Source organism: Macrotis lagotis, chromosome 2 (genome assembly GCF_037893015.1).
Source record: "Macrotis lagotis isolate mMagLag1 chromosome 2, bilby.v1.9.chrom.fasta, whole genome shotgun sequence".
NCBI lineage: Eukaryota > Metazoa > Chordata > Mammalia > Peramelemorphia > Peramelidae > Macrotis > Macrotis lagotis.
The window spans coordinates 217390126-217411384 of record NC_133659.1 but is presented as its reverse complement, the minus strand read 5'-3'; the positions used below and the strand labels follow the sequence as shown (position 1 = coordinate 217411384).

Genomic DNA, 21259 nt, shown 5'->3' with positions numbered 1-21259 from the left:
GACTCTTGGAGCCCAGTAGAATGCAGTGTACTTGAAGAAAATTTTGTGAAGATAACATAAAGGGAGAAAGGGCTTCCATCTAAACAGAAGCTGTGAATTACCTTTTTTCCTGCATGTATTCTTTATGTTTGAGCTCACTCTCCCCAGAGACACCTCATTTGTGCAAAGCAAAAGATTGAACTTCTTGATTCAAAAAGGGTATCCTATAGGTGAGAAAAGTGCATCCCACAATCACACACCATTAGTGGTAGATCCAGAACAAGAACCCAGCATAAATATGTACATTATATTGATGGATTGTATCCTTTGTTCTGTATGTAAATATATTTTTAATGTAAATTAATTATTCATTTCCAAATTATTTTTCCTGATGAGAAAACCAATCTTGACAAAAAGTTTCATTTTTCTAGATTATTCAAGATCTTGGTTTCTAGATTGTCAGAGATTTGAATAGAAGAAAATGAAATACAATATACTATAAATATAACCAATGGTTTATTATTTGAAATATTTTAAAAATTAAATTTTAAATTCCTCCCATCAAATTGCTAAAGACCAGTTTTCTTTTGGTGAACTTAATTATGATTTCTTCAAGGTAACTTTCAAATAACTGTGGATAGAACCTCTGTGAACTACTCTTTTGAACTATCAAAACTGATTATTTTTTTCTTTTTAAGAGATGCTTTTTAGAGAGAGTCTGTATTTAGGAACAGAATTATTTTATATTTCAAGGAGAAGAAGATCAGAGAGGTTTGCAGTAGCACAAAAGGTCATAGCAATGGACCTATTTCCCCCTCTGATAGAATGTGTATATTAAATGATGATAATAAAATAATAATAATAATAGCTATTACTTGTGCTCTGTTGCCTTTTATTTGAATGTGGTTTTCATCAGGTGTCTTGAAAACAGTATTCTTTATAAATTTTAAGCACCTGTGCATGTAGATAAACCAATTCATCCTTTTATAGGCCTGTTTAAATTTAAAAAACAATATTTCCATCAATTAGTTGTTTGTTTCATGAATTTGTTGTCTTGAACAAAAACTATGGAAATTAGCTACAGTTTTGGAAAGGTGGAAAGTTTTGATGTAAGCATTTTATTAATCTTTTAAATCAATACTGCTGTATAATTTTTTTGGTTACTTTTTAGATTCTGTTAAGAAAACCCATAGCTGCTGCCATTAGAGGCTACAATTTAATCTGTAATACATTGTCAGTGTAGTTAATATTGAGAATTTTTAATTATTATGGTGAAAGATTGGGTTCATTTAACTCTAGCCATCTACAGCCTATGACTCATCACTATTAAATTTCAGCTATAAAACCTTAATGTTTAAAATTACCAAAGGTTTCTTCCTTGTATCTTTAAAGATTTACATAATAATTACTGTAATATTTGTGAATTATTTTTATTCATTGATAAGCATATTTGATACATCTTAATTAATGACAGAGTTGTAACAATTTACAACTCTATAAAATGTTTAAAATCTACAGTTTGAAATTGAAGGAACTGTGAATCTTGTACATAGAATATTCTCTTAAAAACAAATTACTCTTTCACTTTTCAAAACAGTTCATAATAAAAGTAAGTTAATATGTTTTCTGGTCTCCCTTGAGAAAAAGAGTTTAGAAGCATTAAATTTGTACCTCTTTCCTTTGATTCGTAGCTCTCTCTTTTGATTGGGTAATCCTGAAAATGATACTTAGGAAGTAGCTCTGGAGCACCTTAATTTCTGTAGATAATGAAATACATGTAACTGACTAATAACTGAGATGTCCCAGTCAGCAAGCAGAGAAAGAAATATGACCCAGATACTTGAAGTAATGAAGAAAGGATACAGTATTTAATCTGGATATGCTTCATCTGTATGCTCTGAGGATTCCAGCTCTCTATGAGTCTGTAATTCTATGAATTTTTAAAAAATGAAAATGAGATATTAAGCTAGTCATGAGAAAGAAGCTAAATAAATGTAACTTATTACTTCAGCAAGCATTTATTAAATGTCTGTTTAATAGGGATGTAGGGATATTAAAAACACAGAAATAGATCCTTTCCTTAATGAGCTTATATTTCCACTTGGGGAAAGCTGCCTGTATTTAAGTAGGTAAATATAAGATATAAACAACGTAGATAGGAAATAACTGTCAATGAGAAAATCTCATATTGGAGGCATCTCTTAAGTTAGTCCTTGAAGGACATCAGTGATACTAAGAGGTGAAATTCACTAGAGATCACATTCCATGTATGCTTAAAAGAAAGGCAAAGGGAAATAAAATGTCATGGAAGGGAAAAACAACAGGTAGACCTGTTTGACTGAAAGGTACAATGAATGAGGGAGAATAGTGAGTGAAAAGGACTGGAGAAGCAAGCTGGAGTCACCTTGTAATGGACTTTACTAAACAGAGGAGTTCATATTTTGTCTTAGGGATACTGCAACTTCTTGAGCATGGGAGGTCTCCATCATTGGAGAGGTGATAAAAATATGCTTACTAGACTTCAGGATACAGTCCCTCCACTGAAATTACTCTCAAGGGTTATTTCCCCCCAAATATGCATTTTTTCATGCCTCTTAGGTCATCTAAGCTCTATTCTGACTTTTTCCCTTACCTTCATTGTCACATCTATTTAGTTACTGAAACTTTAAAGCAGAGAGTTTTGCCTGAGATGAATTCATTTAAAAAATATTTTGCGTTGAAAAACATTGCTCTGAGAAAGGGTCCATGGGCTACATGAGATGTTCTTTGTATTTCTAGTGTTTAACACAGTGCTTGGTGCATAATAAGAGATTAATAAATGCTTCTTGATTTGATTTGAATTGACTAGGCTTCTAAAGAAGTTCATGACACATTAAATGGTAAAGCACACCTGCTTTAAAACATCATGTTAGCCAGTTTTATGCACCTCATATAAAAATGACAAAACTTGAAACACATTGATTAAAGCAAATAAAAGGATTTTTTTGGAAAATGAAATTCATACTTCATTGAAGCACTTATTTCATTATTAGAACCCAACTTCTATGGGACCTATTAAATATCTCCGAGTTCTCTGAATATATTGTCTTTTGATTTAGAAGATGTTTTGGATTTTTTTTGCCATAGTTGATTAACATTTTTTTTACCACTTATGCTAATCTTCACTTACTTTTTCATTTTCTGCCTTTAGAAAGTTTGAGAAGTGGGTACATTTAACTAACAGCTACAAAAAGTTGGTATTTTTATTGACAATACTAGATGCCTGGAGTATTTTATATTGATTATTTATTTGAATTTTTTATTTTTGTAATCTTCCCTCAGTAAGAAAATGGTAAGTATTTGTTTTCTGGTATCCATAGATAGATTTTATTATATGAATTCCTAATGGGTAATGATAGTTTAGCACCTAGTGGAAATTTTTAAAATATCAATGATAAAAAAGGAACACTATTTAAATTTTTGGTTTTAGTGCTTCATTTTGAAACACTGTTGCTAAAAACATGTATATGTGTATATATCTTTATTCATGTGGATATATTTAATATGTTATATATATGTATCTATGTTGTATATTATAAATTTTCTAAGACTTAATCATTTCATGATCATCTCTGAGTTGTGTCAGGTGATTTCAAAATTTTTATTGATGATTTGGATAAAGCGAATAAGAATATGCTAATTTAAAATTATACCAAATTAACTAAGTCTAATTCTCAAGAAGACTGGAGACTTTGGGGAAAAGTGTGTGGTATAAAGCAAGATAAAATCAGAGAGTAGTAGTTCAAGGTGGTTTATTTATTTGCCATTTTTGAATCAGGCCTGTGGTAGTGTAGTAGTAGTAGTTAGCATTTATATAACACATTTTAGAAATTTGTAAGTTTTTTTTTGTTTTTTGTTTTTTTTTTTTTTTAGGTTTTTGCTAGGCAATGGGGTTAAGTGGCTTGCCCGAGGGCACACAGCTAGGTAATTATTAAGTGTCTGAGACCAGATTTGAACCCAGGTACTCCTGACTCCAGGGCCGGTGCTTTATCCACTGCGCCACCTAGCCGTCCCAATTTGTAAGAACTTTACAAAAATCTCATTTTGTCTCAAAACTCTGAAGTAAATGCTCTTATTATTCCCATTTTACAGATGAGGAAACTAAGCCAGACAAATTTAAGGGAATTGCCTAGCATCATATAACTAGAGTTTGGAATTTAATTGACTCTGGGTCCAGGAATTTCTATTGTACCATCTTGCTGCATAGGAAACTGAATGAGAAAATTTCCTCTACCAACATAGATCCATACCTTCTCAAGTCATTTATATTATTAGTTGCCTGGAGTTGTCTGGATAATTATCCAGGATCACACAACAGTTTATATCAGAGGTGAAACTTGAACCCAGATCTTCCTAATACTGAGACTAGCTTTTTATTCCATGTCTTCCCCCTTCTCTTATTTGCTTTTAGCTCTATTTTATTATATTTTCCCTTAAGTTAGTAATTTTTATTTCTGCCTTTTTTACCAGAATTTTTTACTAATATATCACTTGTTGTACCAAATCTTCTTTGTAACAAAGGAAAACTTAAATGAAAACAAAACAACCTTCTTTGACAGAATGTGGTCCTTTAATCTCTCACCTCTCTCTCTCCAAAGACAAATATTTTTGAGACAAAAGAATAACAAATAATGGTAAATCTTGACATATATATATATGGGTATATTGGTGGGCCACAAACTGAATGTAATTCAGTGGTTTGTGGATTTTTGTAATTGATTGGAAGGAAAGCCAACATGCTTCTGTTATTTATTCAAATTTGTCCAACCAGCATATGTTCATTAGTTAACTCTTTATTGGAGTGCTCTCTTTACTAGTCCATGCATCTCCCTCAGAGATGAAAGTATTTGAGAAGGAATATAGTTAAGAGAAGGCAACAAATGAATTAAAGGGATAGCAAATAGAATCTCTGTCATTTAGAGGAACAGGGATATTAAGCCTAAGATAAAAAAAAAGAAACAAATATTCAAGTATATGAAAAAATTTTTTATAAGTGAGAAACTGGTTAGCTGTTTTCTGTTTCTGTGAGGAACAAATGATATGAAATAGGTTTAAGTTAAAGTAGGAGAAAATTTTGTTGGCTTAGTCTGTCAACAAGTCAGGCATTTATTAAGCCAGGCGTTGGGTTAAGCACCAGGGATACAAAGAAAGATAAAAAGCAGTCCCTGCTCACAAGGATGTTACAGTTTAATGGAGGATATGTACAAACAGGATAAATTAGAGATAATGATGGGGAGGGAGTGGGGGCGGGGAAGGGATCAGCATGAAGGACTAAGAAAGGCTTCTTGTAGTAGTTGGGATTTTAACTGGTTTCAGAAGAAACTTGGAAACCCAGGAGGAGGCGAGGAGGAACAGTATTCTAGGCATGATTGACAATTAATGAAAATGCCTAGAATTGGGAAATGGATTGTCTGGTGTAAAGGAGGGACAGCAAGGAGGCAATTAGCCCTAGATTTTAGGCAGTATATGGAGATATGAGTAAAGGGGTAAGAAGATTGGTAAGATGGGAATACAACCATTTGTAAAACACTGAAATTTGACGCACAAAAGTTTATATTTGATCCTAAAGTGTATTAGAGAGCCATGTATTGAAGTGTGGAAGTAGGGGGAAGGTAGCATTGAATTTGTTGAGTAGGGTAGATATATACATAACAGAACTATAGAGTTAGATCAAGGAGGTTGTTAGAAATCATCATTACAAGAACATCTTTTGAATGCTTTGGAATTTTTGCCTGGCCTTGTAATATTTTGAAGTACTCTATACCTCCTGTATGTCTTTATTGACTTTGATGTGTGTGTGTGTGTGTGTGTGTGTGTGTGTGTGTGTGTATAAGTAAAGTTTCATATACATGAATACATTTGTGTGTATATATATACATATATATATATGTGTGTATATATATATATATATATATATACATGAGTATACACATTCCATGTAAACATCAACAAGCATTTATTACACACCTGTTATGTACTCAGGACTGTACTTGGGGATAGGAATACAAACACAAAACTGAAACAGTGCTCTCAAGACATTTATATTCTGTTTTGGAAAACAACATGTAAATATACATATATGAAGTAAACACAAGGTAATTGGGGAAAAACACAATAAGGAAACTAAAACCTCATAAAGGAGTCAACACTTGAGCAGAATTGTGAAGATATCTGGGAATTGCAAGAGTGGAACTGGCAAAGGTGCATCATCATCAAAAGTGCATCATTGTCTCGTGTGAGGAATACATAGGTCAAATCAAAGAGGGTATGGTGTGTAATAAGCTTCAATAAGTAAATTGAAGCCAGGTTATTTAAGGTTTTCAGTACAATGCAGAAGAGTTTCAGTTCTTTTATAGAGGAAAAAGGGTTTAATTGAAACTACTGAGCAGGGGATTGATATGGTCAACCCGGAATATATTAAAGTTTTGTTTTATTAGAGGAAGAGGGAGAAATATGAGGCAGGGAGACCAGATGAGAGATGATCAGAAGGCAATAGTCCAGGGAAGAGATAAGAGCCTAGACTAAGATAGAGGGCCATTTGAATAGAAAGTATGTATCAGTGAGCTTTTGTGGAGATAGAATCAACAAGATTTGACAATAGATTGGGCATATTAAGTTGAAATGTCTCCAGGACATAGAGAAGTAGATATATTCCTTTATTCTTTTACTTTTTGGTTTTCCATAGAATCATAAGGTTTTCAGAACTGAAAGAAGTCTTAGAGAACCTCATAAATCTAGCCTCATCATTTTGTGGTGAATAAGCTATGTCCCCAAAACGAATCAATGTGCAAGATCACAGAAAGTGTTAAAGTTAAAGACCCTATAATAGAACCCCCATTTATTTTGATAATTAAGTTCTCTTTCCATCTTACCATGGTGGTTTTGATTTTATAAATGAAAAAGAATGTTCTTAAAGAATTAGTTCCTAATTCAGGATGTCTCAAATGTTCACTAAGACTTTTGGGAAATATTGAATAGAAATGTTGTGTGCTGAAATGAAAGTAGTGAACTTAAAAGAAAAAAATGAGAGAAATGAATTGTATTGATTTATAAAATGTCCTTCTTCATGCAGTATGAACCACGAGGACCAGGCAGGCCATTGTACCAAAGAAGAATTTCATCTAGTTCAATACCACCTTGTTCTGAAGAGTTGAATACTCCTCAAGACAGTCTTGATCAGTGTAAAGAGCATCAGGACCATAATAACCAATCTTCTTTCAACTATTCATCACCGGAGTTGTGGGTAAATAATGCCACCTCATCTGCTCCACAACAGAACATTCCATGTAATGGAGCCAGCAGAACAGCCCCACCCAGAGAATTGTTAGGTAAGACAGAACTCTTCAGTTTCCCTTAGATCTCCATATTTCCTTGGCTTCTCTAGTCTTCTCTCTCTCTCCCTCTTTTTTTTTTTATCTCTGTCTCTTCTCCCAGATCTTTAAGTCATTGTTTTTGGACAGTATCTAGTCTGGTTAGTTATACTTTAAGCAGAATATCTGCTTAAAGGTCAGACTTATTATAGTTTGTATGCATGAGAAAAAGAAAAAAAACATGCCAGTCTTTCTTGGAAGATGAAACCAATTGGGTTTTGTCCTTTTGCTGAATGGATCAAATGACTGAGTCCCAGGCAAGTATTTTGAAGGGAGAATTACCTGCCCTAGAGAAATCAATAAAACATAATACAAGTAAAAATAAATGATTAAAAACAGTTAATGAGAAAATAGCAGATTCTGTTATTATTGAGTAGCTTTATAACAGAAAGTCAACAGATAAAGTGCCAAGCCCTTCCTATGTTCAGATTTGACCTAAGATATTGAATAGTTTTGTGTGACCTTGGATAATCCACTTAAACCTGTTTGCCTCAGTTCCTTATTTGTAAAATGAGTTGGAGAAGGAAATGGCAAAACACCCCAATTTGCCAAGAAAACCCCAAAAGGGGGTCACAAAGAATTGGAAACACCTGAATAACAATAGTAACAGCAAGGTGACAAGATTCTAATAACATCTGAGATTCTAATAAGTTAAAAAAGAAAAAGCACAGACTTCTTTCATTTCATTTTATTGTCCTAGCTAATAAAATTCTTATTTTCATTGTCAGAGGGTAGTCATGGGGCAGCTAGGTGGTGCAGTGGATAGAGCACTGACCCTGGAGTCAGGAGGACCTGAGTTCAAATCCGGTCTCAGACACTTAGAGTTTTGCCTTGTAAAGTCTAAATTTAAGATTTTAAAGATGAACAGAACCATTTACATCTAAAAGATGCTGTGTGTGTGTGGTGTGTATGAATGTCTGTGTGTGTGTGTGTGTGTGTGTGTGTATGCACATGTGTTGTGAGAAATGGAAAACTTAAACAATTTGAAATCAGAAGAAACCCAGATTCAAGATTCCATGCTTAGCCATTTGAACTATGACTATTTTAAATTATAGAATCATAACATCTTAGAGGGGAAGGGATTTTTACAAAACTCTTTATGAAAATGTATAATACAGGCTAGTTTTATAATATTGGAAGTACTAATGCAATTTCATTAAGTACTCAGAAGACTTCCATAACTATGTTAATCCACCACCCTTATTTTACAGATGAGGTTATAGTCTAAGAGGGATGAACTGATCTGGCAGGAGCTATGGAGTGATATAATTGTTTCATATGTGTTTTATTTCACATCCACATATCTTTTTCTTTTGAGCCTCCAGAAAGGCCTATGAGAACGCTGGACACAGGAGACATTTATTGTTGCTACATAGGTAAACGAAATAGCTTCTGAGAAAGCACATGGAGAGCACTAATCCTAGCATCTGTATAGGGCCAGTTCTAAAGTTGAATTCTACTTTTCTATAGGAATTCTGCCTCTGTTCTTTTTCTTATAGGGATAGCTCATAATTTGTACCTCTAAGTTCAGGTGAAAGATTTAAGGGAAGAAAGAATCAATACCGTCAAATCTCACCTGTTTGGGATTAACCCAAGGTGGTAAAGCTATCCTAAAAAGAATGTTTTAAAGGAATGACATCTTATTGTTTTTAAGTATAATATGGTAATTCAAGTTAAGTTTAACACCCACCCCCATTTCGTGGTGAAGAAACTATGGTTCCCCAAAATGAATTGATGTGCAATTCTACTTTATTTAATAGATGAGAATGTTTGGTAACTAGCACACTGAATTGGTCAGCTTAAGTAGTATTTGTTTCTGCTTAGTTTAAGATCCATCAAAGGTATTTAAAGGTAATTTAACTAGAAGAAATAATGAACTGCCTTAAGTAGACATTTTTGTTTACATTATTAGTTTGCTAAGCAGACCCCTAGTTTACAATTAGCACAGGTTGTTTTTTTTAAACTGGGAAAAAAATTTAATCACAAATCAAATTTAAATAGTGTTTCATGGTCAATAAAATCACTGAAAGTTTCACAAAGAAAACTCCTGAATGCCAGGGATATCTTATGAATCTATAAGAAATCCCACAGAACTGTTCTCAGATACTCCCCCTTGACCATTGGTCAAGGATGTTTAGATACATTGGAGGGGTACAGGTTTAAAGTATTGCAAATAATAATTTCTTGCCCTTAGAACTGCAAATAACTAATGAAGTTTTGAGGTAATTCATTTTTCCTGAAATATAGTATTGAAGTTAGAGATATATCTTAGACCCCTTTGAATCTGTGACAGAGGTAGACATGATCAAATAATATTTATCAAATGATAACTATCAAATGATATTTATCAAAGAAATAAAGATTGCAAATTTTTGAACAGCTGTATTTTTAAATGCATTTATTCATTAGATTCTTATATTTGATTTTGATAAATTAATCCTCTGAAAGAGGATGACTTTTTTTTATAAAAAAATTTGGCATAACCATAGTCAGATTTTGGAGAAAAAAATATAGGTAAGGGAATCAATATCAAAGGGAAAAATTTAAAGTTATTTAATTTTATAAAATTTTAAAATTTATTAAATGCTCATTGCCAGGAGGCTGGCCACCTGGTGATGATTTTTTGGTAATTGTTATAGCCACCTATGAAAATAAGAACATTAAAAAAATAACCTTACTCCCTGTGTGGTCCTCTTCTTCAGCAGTGATGTAGCAGAATGGTGAAGTAAGTGTTAGAGAGAGTAGTTTAAGAGTCTTAGGAGTCTAAGAGCCAAACACTTTTAGGTCATCAAGAAACTTTTATATTGATGGAGGAACTAAATTATATCAATTTTGACTTTTTTATATAAACAAAACCAGAAAAAATAATGAAACAAAATTTTTAAAAAGAATTGATTGAGTTTTATGTTACATATATTCAGTGGCAACAAAATATGGCATTTCATGGCATATTTGTTCAGCATATATTGCAATGCTATTGACAAATTTTTTTGGGGGGGAAAGACACCTTTTTAAATAATTGCAGTTTATGCACTAATATCAGTTATTGAAAATGAAACAAATTCTACAATGAACTTGAGAAGAAAATCCTTCAAATAAAATGAACTTCTGCTCTGGTATTCAGTGATTTCAGGGGAAAGGTGAGTATGAAGGGATATCTCCCTTCATATGTAGGAAAGCATGAGTTAGGAAAAAGGAATGACAAGAGGCCAAAAGACTTAAAGATTATCCAGAAATCTTATATGAGCATTTTCTTTAAAAAAAAAAAAAAAGAATGGAGTCAATAAAAGCAGTATTATCTCAAAATAATAGAAGCATCAGGAGTGGCTATGTGGTACAGTGGATAGAGCACCAGCCCTGGAGTCAGGAGTTACCTGAGTTCAAATCTGGCCTCAGATGCTTAATAATTACCTAGCTGTGTGGCCTTGGGCAAGCTACTTAACAGCAATGCCTTGCAAAAAAAAAAATAGAAGCATCAGCTGGTAAAACTATTTTAAAGAATTTTGACCAAGATAAGGAACTAAATAAATCCATCCATTGAGCATTGAATTATGAAAATGGAAAGAGGAGTGCTACAAACAGAAGAGAAATGGTAAAGATTTAGAAAATCCATCTTAACTTTTTTTTTTTTAATGAATAATGGTTGAGCGTCTGCCATACTTGGGCTATAATATTAGTCACAATCCCAAGTGTACTTAAAAAAAGGAGGTAGAAATGGTCTAAGAGAGCATTGGATTGGATGTAGAAGAGATCCATGCTGAAAGTGATAACTTTGTGACAGCAATATACAAGGTATTGGGAGCAGGCAAAATTACTAAAAGTGTGGAAAAAATCTCAGACCTTATTTATTCTGAAAAAAGTGACATAGGACATAACAATGCAAAATTTTAATCTAACTCTCTCATCTATGCAAAATAATTGCGAGAGTTATTTATACTTGAATCAAAGGCATCCTTAATGAATGTATAGTTGATAAACATTCAAGTTTTCAGTATAGGGCTGCATCTCTACCATTTTACAATAAAAGAGAATATAAATTTCATTGTAATTATTTGGTTAATTATGAAAAGATACTTGTTTTGATAGAGCAAAACTCCTCCCTACAGGGTCTTTTACAGCAAAATTTTACTCATCCATATATTAAAATGATTCAAGATTACTTGGAAGATATAACAACAGAAATACTCATGTACAATGTTAATATCAAGTGTGATATAAAAACAGGAAGGTGTATGCTCACCCATGGTATTTGCCTCTGTTATAGAGGAGATCTGGTGAAGAGTCCAGGTCAACGAAAGGTATGTCTAGGACAGACAGTACAGATGGACAGAGTTGGCCCAAAGTTGAAGAGGAAAAGGAATGAACAAATGAAGCTCTTATTAAGTGTTTACTATGTTCAAAACACTGTACTAAGTGGTGGGAGTGAAAATAGAAAACTCAGACAGCCCCTGTCCTCAGGAGCTCACATTCTAATGAGGAATGACAAAGAGATGGAAGGTTTTAGCTGCAAGGTCTTTAGAGTACAGCAGCAAAACAGATGGTAATGCCTTTTTTTAAAAATGTAATTTCCACTGGTAAAATCACATTGGTTGCAGTGATTTGCCCAGGGTCACATAATTGGTGAGTATCTGGGAAGGGATCTGGGAAAGTACTGAGAATTAGTGGCCTCTCCATTAAGTTATACTGCCTCTATTGCATTATGGAGAAGATGGAGCTTAAAGAATTTGGATAGAGGAGGGAGCTTCATGATAGCAACATGAAACCTGAGCAAATGAATCAAGGAATTCTTGACAGGAATGTGACTTTATTAGAATTAGAGGACATGCATTATGTTGGAAAAGAAGATTGACTAGCTAGCCAGACTATGAAAGCTCAGCAAATGGTAGGAATTTTGAATTCGTTATATACTTATTATGCTCTTATCATATGCCAGACTCTAGGAATAATTTATTTCCAGATAGACCCTTTCCACCATTAAAGGTGAAATTGTCCATCCAGCAAACTGTTTATTGTGACAAAGATTTTAATAGAAAAAACATGCAATTTAGCAAAACCAACTAGCACATTTTCCATGACTGAATTTACATGCAATATTCCACACTCATCATCTCTGCCTCTGTAAAGGAAGTAAGGGAAATTTGTTTTCTATCTTTACTCCAAGACCAAATTTGGTCATTATGATTCTACAATATTTGCTTTTATTTTGTTCTTTCCCATTTACATTGTTGTAGTAATGTATAGGCAATAAACAGTTATTAAGTCCTTTGTGCCAAGCACTCACTGTACTAAACACTGGAGGTAGAAAGAAAGATCCAATAGGGGAAGACAACATAAAAAAGCTAATGGGGGAGGGATACTGGGGTGCAAAGGGGTAGGAAGTGATGTGTGAGGAGTTGTGAATTGATCTCATCTTGCAGAATAAAGAGTTTCCTGAAGAACATGAGCTCCAAGAGGCAGTTGACTAGGAACGATGAGGTTAATATCTAGGATAGAGGATCTGGGAGAAATTCTCTAATGACTAATCTCCCCCTACTTTGATCAGAGGGAGGGAGGGATTTCAAGAGCAGGATGCTGATGAGGAGATGTGAGTTGTAGAGTAGGTTTTATCTTGGAGAATGATAATGTAAGATCATATAATCCAGGGGATACATATTGTTTTCCTTGTTTTACATCAGTTTATATGTCTGTTTTTCTGAATTCCCTATATTCATTGTTTTCTTTGGCTCAGGAATATTACTGAATTACATTACTATAATAATTTAATATTGCATGTAATTCAATATTACATGAATTACATTCAGGTATTGTCATCAGTCAATGGGCATTTAGTTTTTTCCAGTTCTTTGCTACTAGAAAAAGTGCTGCTATTCATATTTTGATGTTTATTTTTGCTTTGCTCTCTTTAGGGTATGCTTTCTAACACTAGTTCTGATCTCTGAGTCTAAGGATATAGATGTTTTAGTCACTTTCTCAGCATAATTCCATAAGTGTATTAGTGTGCCTGTTTTTTACATAACCCCTTTGATGCTATTTATATTTTTTCCACCTTTATCAGTTTCTCTGCATTCCATAATAAAAGTCTGTCATTGTTTCAAAAGTCCAAGAATATATGAAAATTAACTATCACGAATTTGAGATAATCAGATGGTCTCTAATTTAAGTACTTCCATTAAATCAGCCTTGTTTTTTCTTTGGTTTTAGCTCCATCAAAGCCCTTGAAATCTTCTGAGGATCACCTGAAATCTGAAAATCTTCAGTTGTCCAATTCCTTCAATTACAGCATGTTGCAGCATCTAGGCCAGTTCCCACCCCTCATGCCCAACAAGCAGATTGTGGAATCAAATAGCAACAGCCAGCCAAGTTCTGGGGGGAACAAACCTACTATGTCCTACGCAAGTGCTCTGCGGGCACCTCCAAAGCCCAAACCTCCACCTGAACAGACAAAAAAGAAGAGTGACCCTTTGTCTCTGTTTCAGGAACTTAGCTTAGGTAGTTCATCAGGTAGCAATGGCTTTTATTCCTATTTTAAATAATCAGTTTTTTAAAAGAAAAAATCTGTTTCCTTTTCTGTTTGTGTCAATAGGATTAATATAGTTGGGCTTCACATATAGTTGCAACTATTCCTTTGTTTATATTAGTAAATATAATCCTTACTTATTGCTTTTGCTGCTAGACTTAAAACTAATTTTTTTACCTTTATCCCATTATTTTGCATTTTCAATGTGGGTCAGAATTTTGACAGCTTTTATGTAGAACAACAAATATTTTTAAATTTGTGTAATGTTATATATAATGTTGCATTAAGCTAGCAGCTAAAAGGTTAATTGTGCAACTCATAAAAAAAAGAAAAAAAATTGTCTAAATTGTATTTAAAAAGAAAAAAAATTGTAAGTAGTATTTACATTTATTCATTAACATTAGTATACAATACTGGGTTTCTGTACCAGAAATGGCCAGTTGATGTACAAATGTATGTTATTTTTGCTTAAATTCATTTTAATTTTTTTTTAAATAAAGGGGCAGCATCTTCTAAATACTTTCAGTTTTATCAGTTTTTTTGTGAAAAGATGCTGCATTCTAAGACTTTTATAGTTTTAGATTCTGTATGATGTGGTATTGTAATCTCCATCCACTGTAGGATAGAGTTAAAGGTATTCTTTGCAGACATATTGAGTATACCACTGTTTTCTTAAATATGCAACAAAGCATTGGTATACTTAATGCCCTCTTATTTTTGGACAAGCTACTATTTCAGGCTTGTTTTAAATGTTAATTTGATAGATTTTTAAAAATGAATCATGAAGCTGAAAATAATTTTTAGGCATTGGTGCTTAGTAGAATTAATAATTATTTTTTAAAAAAAAACTGCGTGAGTTTAGAAAAATATCTGGGCCTTTACCCCAACTATGCTTGTATAAATGTTTGTAATTTTGCTTCTCCCCCTTGCCCCCTCCCCTTCCTAGTAGTGTAAAGAATTGTGCCGCTTTATTTTTTTTTGTTTTTTTTTTCTTCTCCAGTTAAAACTTTTGGTACATTATTTTATGTTTACATTAAAATTTGACATTATACATAGAAATCAAATATTGCTAACTATTTTATTTTGAGGAACATCACTGAAGAAGAGATATAATGCTTGCTAAAGTTGTATCCAAATATGACTAAATCTTCACTATGGCAGAAAATGACCCTTGTGTTTTCATGTAAATTAGTTCCTCATAAACACTCCATGGATTTATCTTTAAAGATAAAATTGAAATAGATATCTTAAAGTATTTCACAGCCTATAAAATATTTTAAATGAGCTTATAACCTTTAGACATTTTGATCTTGTACACTGTCCACCCTTTAGAAATGATGCATATATTTATTGAAACCTAAATTTTAATATTTTTTTGCCTAAGAAGAAGAGAATGGGAAGTTTTGCAAGTCAACTTGGCCCACATGGCAAATTGTTCAAAAATTTTTATTGAAGGACTATTTCTAAATTGCCCATTCTTTGTTATAGAAATACATTTCTGAGATTGAATTGGGAAGAAACAAGGGTCAAAATAATTTCTCTCATTTGAGTGAACTTCAGTATAACTAAAAGTCTATGTGTGATTTCTACCTATTTTTAGAATTGAAGAGTTCCTTGGATGAAAGTCAGGAAAAATGAACAGTGAGTGTAGTTTCACCTTGTAAATAATGGGTAACCAACTCATACTCAGTGGCCTGCACAGTTTTGAAGGATCAGTATAAATCACATTTGGATACCAGGCCAATGAGGTACAACATATTTTACACTTATGAGCCAAACTGAGCAGATATAGCCATATAATTTATTTATGAACAATAATGTAACCAAAAGTAAAACAGCCCTTGTCAAATATGATGAGCATTTCCAAAATATAATAAGAATTTTAAAATGTAAAATTTTTATGTTCCTGGTGTGCAGTTATTTGTGAATGTGAATTTTCTAGCCTGTGATGATGTTCTTATAAAATGTGCAAGACTACAATGCGTTAGATTTCAAATGCATTTCCACAATACTAAGATAGCACTGTAACTTCAAGATTTTTCAGCTCTTGGAGTAATCTCTTTATTCTGTTTACCATACTTGAACATTAAAAAAAATCAGTTGCTAATTTTTGTTTATTTGTGACTTAGTTAACTAGTTGCCTGGAGAAATCCTCATGCAAATCCCACCAACTTATGCAAATATACTGATATTCAAATCTTGTGATAAAAACTATTGTAAAAATTGAGGTGACAAATCCATTCAAAGTGCTATTTCAGAAATTTTGCAATATGTATAGCTAAATACATACACATATGTATGTATGTGTATAGAGATTATACATATGTATGTATGTATTTTAAGCACATAAAATATTTCAGTAGTGCAAATGTTTTTCAGTAGCAGATACTTGATTTTCAGTTTGTTTCCATAGCCAAGGATGTTGTTTCCATCTAGTTTTTGTCCTGGTTCTGCACTGAAAGTTAATTTTAACCTTTAACAAGCCAGCTCTTTAACCCTTATCATCATCATTTAATACCCACATTTCTACCACATTCTTCAGTAGTTCATAGTATTGGACTCAGAGTAACTTCTTAAAAAAAAAAAGAGACAGTTTTGGAGTTGGTATGGGACTGTGTGTTCCCTAAATGTTGTTCATTCTGTATTTGAGAAGTAGTATAAGCACCTGTGAATAAAATAAAATCTGGAGGATATAATTATCAGGTTCACTCTTTCAACTCTTAGACTTCAATTTGGGGCAGGAATATTTTGATAATAGCCCTTCAATCACACTAAATGCTGCCAAGTTCATTGTCTTTCCAGGGCAGATTCTTCTCAAATGAGGTAAATTGTTCATTTGTCTTTGTACTTCTTATGCTCATTGTAACACTCTGAAGTTTTTAATATTTCTTACCAGGAAGAATTTTCTTTCATTTTACTTTATAATTTTGCTTCTATATGAAAATTTAAAAATCTCATGTCTTTTTTAACCAAACAATTAGTTTTATGAAATAAAATTTTCCTGTAGAATTTTTTTCTTAATCTAAACATGAAATTTTGCAAGTATCACTCTTGCATATATATGTCTGTGTGTGTGTGTGTGTGTGTGTGTGTGTGTGTGTGTGTAATATCTTTTAAGACTTTTCTTTTTCCATATCCTTTTTTCAGATTGTTACAGGAAGACTTTCTTTGGGGGAGAGCTAATTAATAAAATAGTTCATAACTATTTAAACTTATTTGATCTTTTTATTTCTCACAGATACTTTATTTCTTTTTGTTTTTGTAAAAAAGTTCTTTGTGCAGCTTTTGCATCAGCTGGTCAAGAACACGTTCAGATTCAATGTAAGCATTATCTGCTTTTCTCAAAAAATTACAAATTTAATAAAATAATTTTAAAAATCCTACTTTATATACACAATCAATTACAACGTAATAAACTCAAAGACCTATTTATGGGAATATTTCCCTGCTCTTAGAATTTGCTGAGAAAGCTATTGGAATTTCCTAGCTTTGAGTTTAATTAGTATCTCAGCCTTAATATTGAATTATTATAGCCAAGTTGACTTCCTATTTTAATATTTTCTCTGTATCTCAGGAGCAAAGTTATAGGCATACATGAATTTTCTTTTGTATCCTATAGTGGAGCCTTGTCAGGGAGTGGACAGAAAATTTCAGGGTGAATTCTCATATTTTTTATTACTGTTAAGTAAACTAGACTTGCTACATAGTACTTTAAAGGATAGACACCCATTACATAATATTATTTTATATTGGAATTGATAGAAAGGGGACTCTCAGAAAAAAATAGTAGACAAAGTAAAAAATTTTAATGAATCAAAGATTGTAATTTGCTGCCTTAAAATGGTATTCAGTATTATAGTTCCTTTTCTTAATCCTTAGAAATTATTTTTTCCTCTTCTTTTGGACTTTTGGTCCTTTTTGAAGTTGACCTTTAACATAATATAAAAAATTTCCATAGCTACTAACCATCCTGCGCCTTAAAGAAAAATTTCAGAGTCCTTTTCTATTTTTCACCTTCCATCATCTTAGAAGACATAGATTATGAACCATCTCTAGAAAGCATGAGCTATGAAAATGGACTAACCACAATTTTTATTTTTAAAAATCATCTGTAGATTCCCTTTTGGTGACATCAAATATGTCTTCATTAAAGAAAAAGGAAGAAGAATACTAATTGAGAAAACTGTTCCTTTTTGTAGAATTTTCCTTTTTCTTCTTTAATCAAGATCAGAAGCACATTTACTGTGATTCTCCTGCATGCTGCTAAACTTCCATTTCTGCCTTCACCCCTGCTTCATATGCACTTCTGAAGCTCTTACTCAGTTCAGTGAAATTTACTACTTTCTCTTATTTAAAATATTCAAAAAATGACACATTGATTTCTAAATCAAAATGCCAATTAGAATGGATTTTCTTTGTTTTTACACCCACTGTGGCATTTTAACATTTTGTCACTAATCTGAAACTTAAATTTAGAGGCAGATTCATACTGGGGTGCTGAAATTTTCTTTGTCATAAATGACACTGAACATAGAAAAGTGAACAGATATTGACCCTGTCATGTATGAAAGAAGTATGACAACTCAAACTATGCACATTTGAGTAGTTCCAGGTGTCTGAAGGTTCTTAGACCATCAGAGCCATCTTTATTTGCAGTTTTCTGAACAGTGTTTGTTTTGGTACCAAAACTGGCATAAAGTCAATAAGTCCCAATCTATGAGTTCATTCATTCTTTCAAGTGACATTTTTTTTTTTGTTCAATATTTTAAACACTCCTTGAAAGTGTCTACCTCCTAAACAAAGTATGATCTATTGTCCCTTCTGTTTCTTCATTATGCATTTGACTGGACAGGAATCACAGAATTTCAGAGTTGAAAGAGACCTCATCTCACTGGCCATGAAATCTAACCCAGAAGTTCTTAATGGAAAGGAAAAAAACCCAAACCATTTTAAATTCTTACCTCAAGGTGATTTGATCTCTAAAATAAATTCTGCCTTCATTCCTATCAAAATTAAAAAAGTCAAATCAAAATAATCCCATTGCCCTTGTTTCTGAAAAAATCAAGAATAAAGAGCACATGATAAAATTGAAAGGATAGATCTATTTAGTAAAATCTAGACCTTTATATATTAATCTCTCTTGAAGAGAGAATTGTGAAACATAAGGAGAATGTTGAATATCATTTTTTCCACATTGCATTTTCAGAGTATGGCAGGGCAAAGCTCTTTGACCCACAGAACATTGACACAGAGACCTTTAAACTGATTATACTTTCTGGCCTGGTGTCACTCAAACACTTGACTTTCAGAAAGACAATAGTTTGTAAGCTCTTACAGTTTCAGGGTGAATCTGGTTTATTGCACACTTGTGAATATCTTGGGCAGGGGAGGGAAAAGGAGAAGTGCAGTATCACTATGGTTGCCTGGTTCTGAAATATAAGGAGATCTTGATTTATCTATAATAGAGAAGCATCAGCAAAAAAAATAAATAAAAGCATTTTAAGTGCCTAATTATACTTGGCACTGTACAAATGGATTATCCCAAATAACAGATAATTAGATAAATTACATTTTAGGGTTTAGTTTTTATGTTTTTCTCAGGCTAATATTAAAAAACTTTGCACTCCCTGAACACACATAAACAAGTATTGGAAAGATGATCCTAGACATGGGTCATCTAAAAAACAGGCAAAATGTGGCAGATAGTTTAGTATTGACTTTGATTACTAAATAATGTTTTCATACAAATATAAATTTGGGGAGTATGCCATCCACACACCGTGAATAAATTAAGGTGTAATGAGAGAAAAACTGTAATGTAATCAAATGAGGTGCCTTACCTGTTTTAAGATTTTGTTGTTGTTGTTTTTTACTAACATTCACCCTGCAGTGAAATTTTGATGGTGTTAGGTGCATCTTCAAGTTTTTAGTTTGACTTTAGAGTTACTGAAGCACTAAAAAAAAAAGATTGTTTTAAGGTAAAATACTTTTAGAAAGCGAAATGGTGAGCAATGTAGAATGCCTATCATTGTAGTCCTTTAAGAATATAATTTCTCACTCAAGCCCATTAATAATCTTCAGTGTGAAATACATGTTTAATGCTTAGTTTATCTTGGCCCACCAATGTGGACTTACATTTTATCTGTACTGCTTTGCTGTACAAAAATGTCTTGCATGAGGAACTTCGATACATTGCCAATAGGATGATTGTTAAATTATTTCATCTGTGCTTAAGGCGTTCTTCAATATATCTAACCCCTAGAACCTCTTTCCTGTGTATGGCTATGGTTTCTCTAGATTAGATGGATTTGAGTATGTGCAAGTAAGGTCCAAAACTCACTTGCTTCTAATAAATCCAGATTATGAGGTTATACTGTATTTTCCTTTAGTGTTGAGCATCTGACTTTTTTTGGGGGGAGACCTATTATCCCTAAGTATTTATGGTATCCTAGGCAAATAAGGGTGCTTGAAATACCTCTTGTCAAAATTACAAAGGTAGTAGATTGTATAATAGGGTGTTCATTTTTCTGATTCCCACACCAGTAAGTTATCAAACTTAAAAACTTAAAAACCAAACTTAAAAAACCAATACCCTGCAAAAATATCATTCTTATCCAGAATTGTTTAGCCATATTACTATTTGCATAATCAATTTATATTGGGCTGTGTGTGGGAAAGGAACAATATAGCTTTGTGAGTGATTGTATGAAAACAAAAGTGGTAAATTCCTGTCTCCTAGAAGGAAAACATTTACTAGTTTTGAAGGTATCTAATCATGCTTTACTTGTAGTAAAAAACATCATCTAAATAATTTTATTTTATCCCTGAGGTGAATTGGTACTTCATTTGAAAGGCTCCAAAACACAAAATAATTTATCATTAAAAAGTGAAAGCAATTTTGATGTTCCATGATAGTGAGTGACCCTAAAGCTACTCTGTAGAACTTTTTTAAGCTTGATTTTTAGATTGATTAATTTCAGCCACTTTGATTCCTCATGAAATGCTTTTCAGATATGGGGCTTACAGTACCTACAGTGTAATCATTGTCTTGGTGCAGTCTTTTTGTTTTGTTTTTAAAGTTTAATGATAACTCAAAATGTATTTTCCTGCTACATTTCAAATGTATTTATAATAAAATACCTTTTTAATAATGTCATGATTATCTGTGTATTATGTGTGAACAAATTTCATGTTTCTGCTTCCTCTCAGATTACTCAGGATTTAGGGCTCTCCCAGAAACCAAGTATTCATAGGTAAAAATCATTTTTATAAAACTGAGCAGAAAATTTAGCCAAGATGCTGTATTGAAAGTTTCCATAGATTTAGGATTTTCCTTAAAGCCTAGGAGGAGAAT

At 32.6% G+C, this 21259-nt stretch overlaps 1 protein-coding gene across 5 annotated transcripts in view; it reads left to right on the top strand.

Annotated features, from left to right (window-relative positions):
• The window catches only part of HELZ (helicase with zinc finger), a 321547-nt gene extending 300489 nt beyond the window's left edge, over positions 1–21058 (top strand). For all 5 annotated transcript variants that reach the window (XM_074224754.1, XM_074224753.1, XM_074224752.1 and 2 more), the window contains exons 30-31: positions 7091–7346; positions 13590–21058. In XM_074224754.1, coding sequence (XP_074080855.1) covers positions 7091–7346; positions 13590–13921 — 588 coding nt within the window. In that variant the 3' untranslated portion in view covers positions 13922–21058. The remainder of the gene's footprint in view (positions 1–7090; positions 7347–13589) is intronic.
• Positions 21059–21259: the final 201 nt, after the last annotated feature.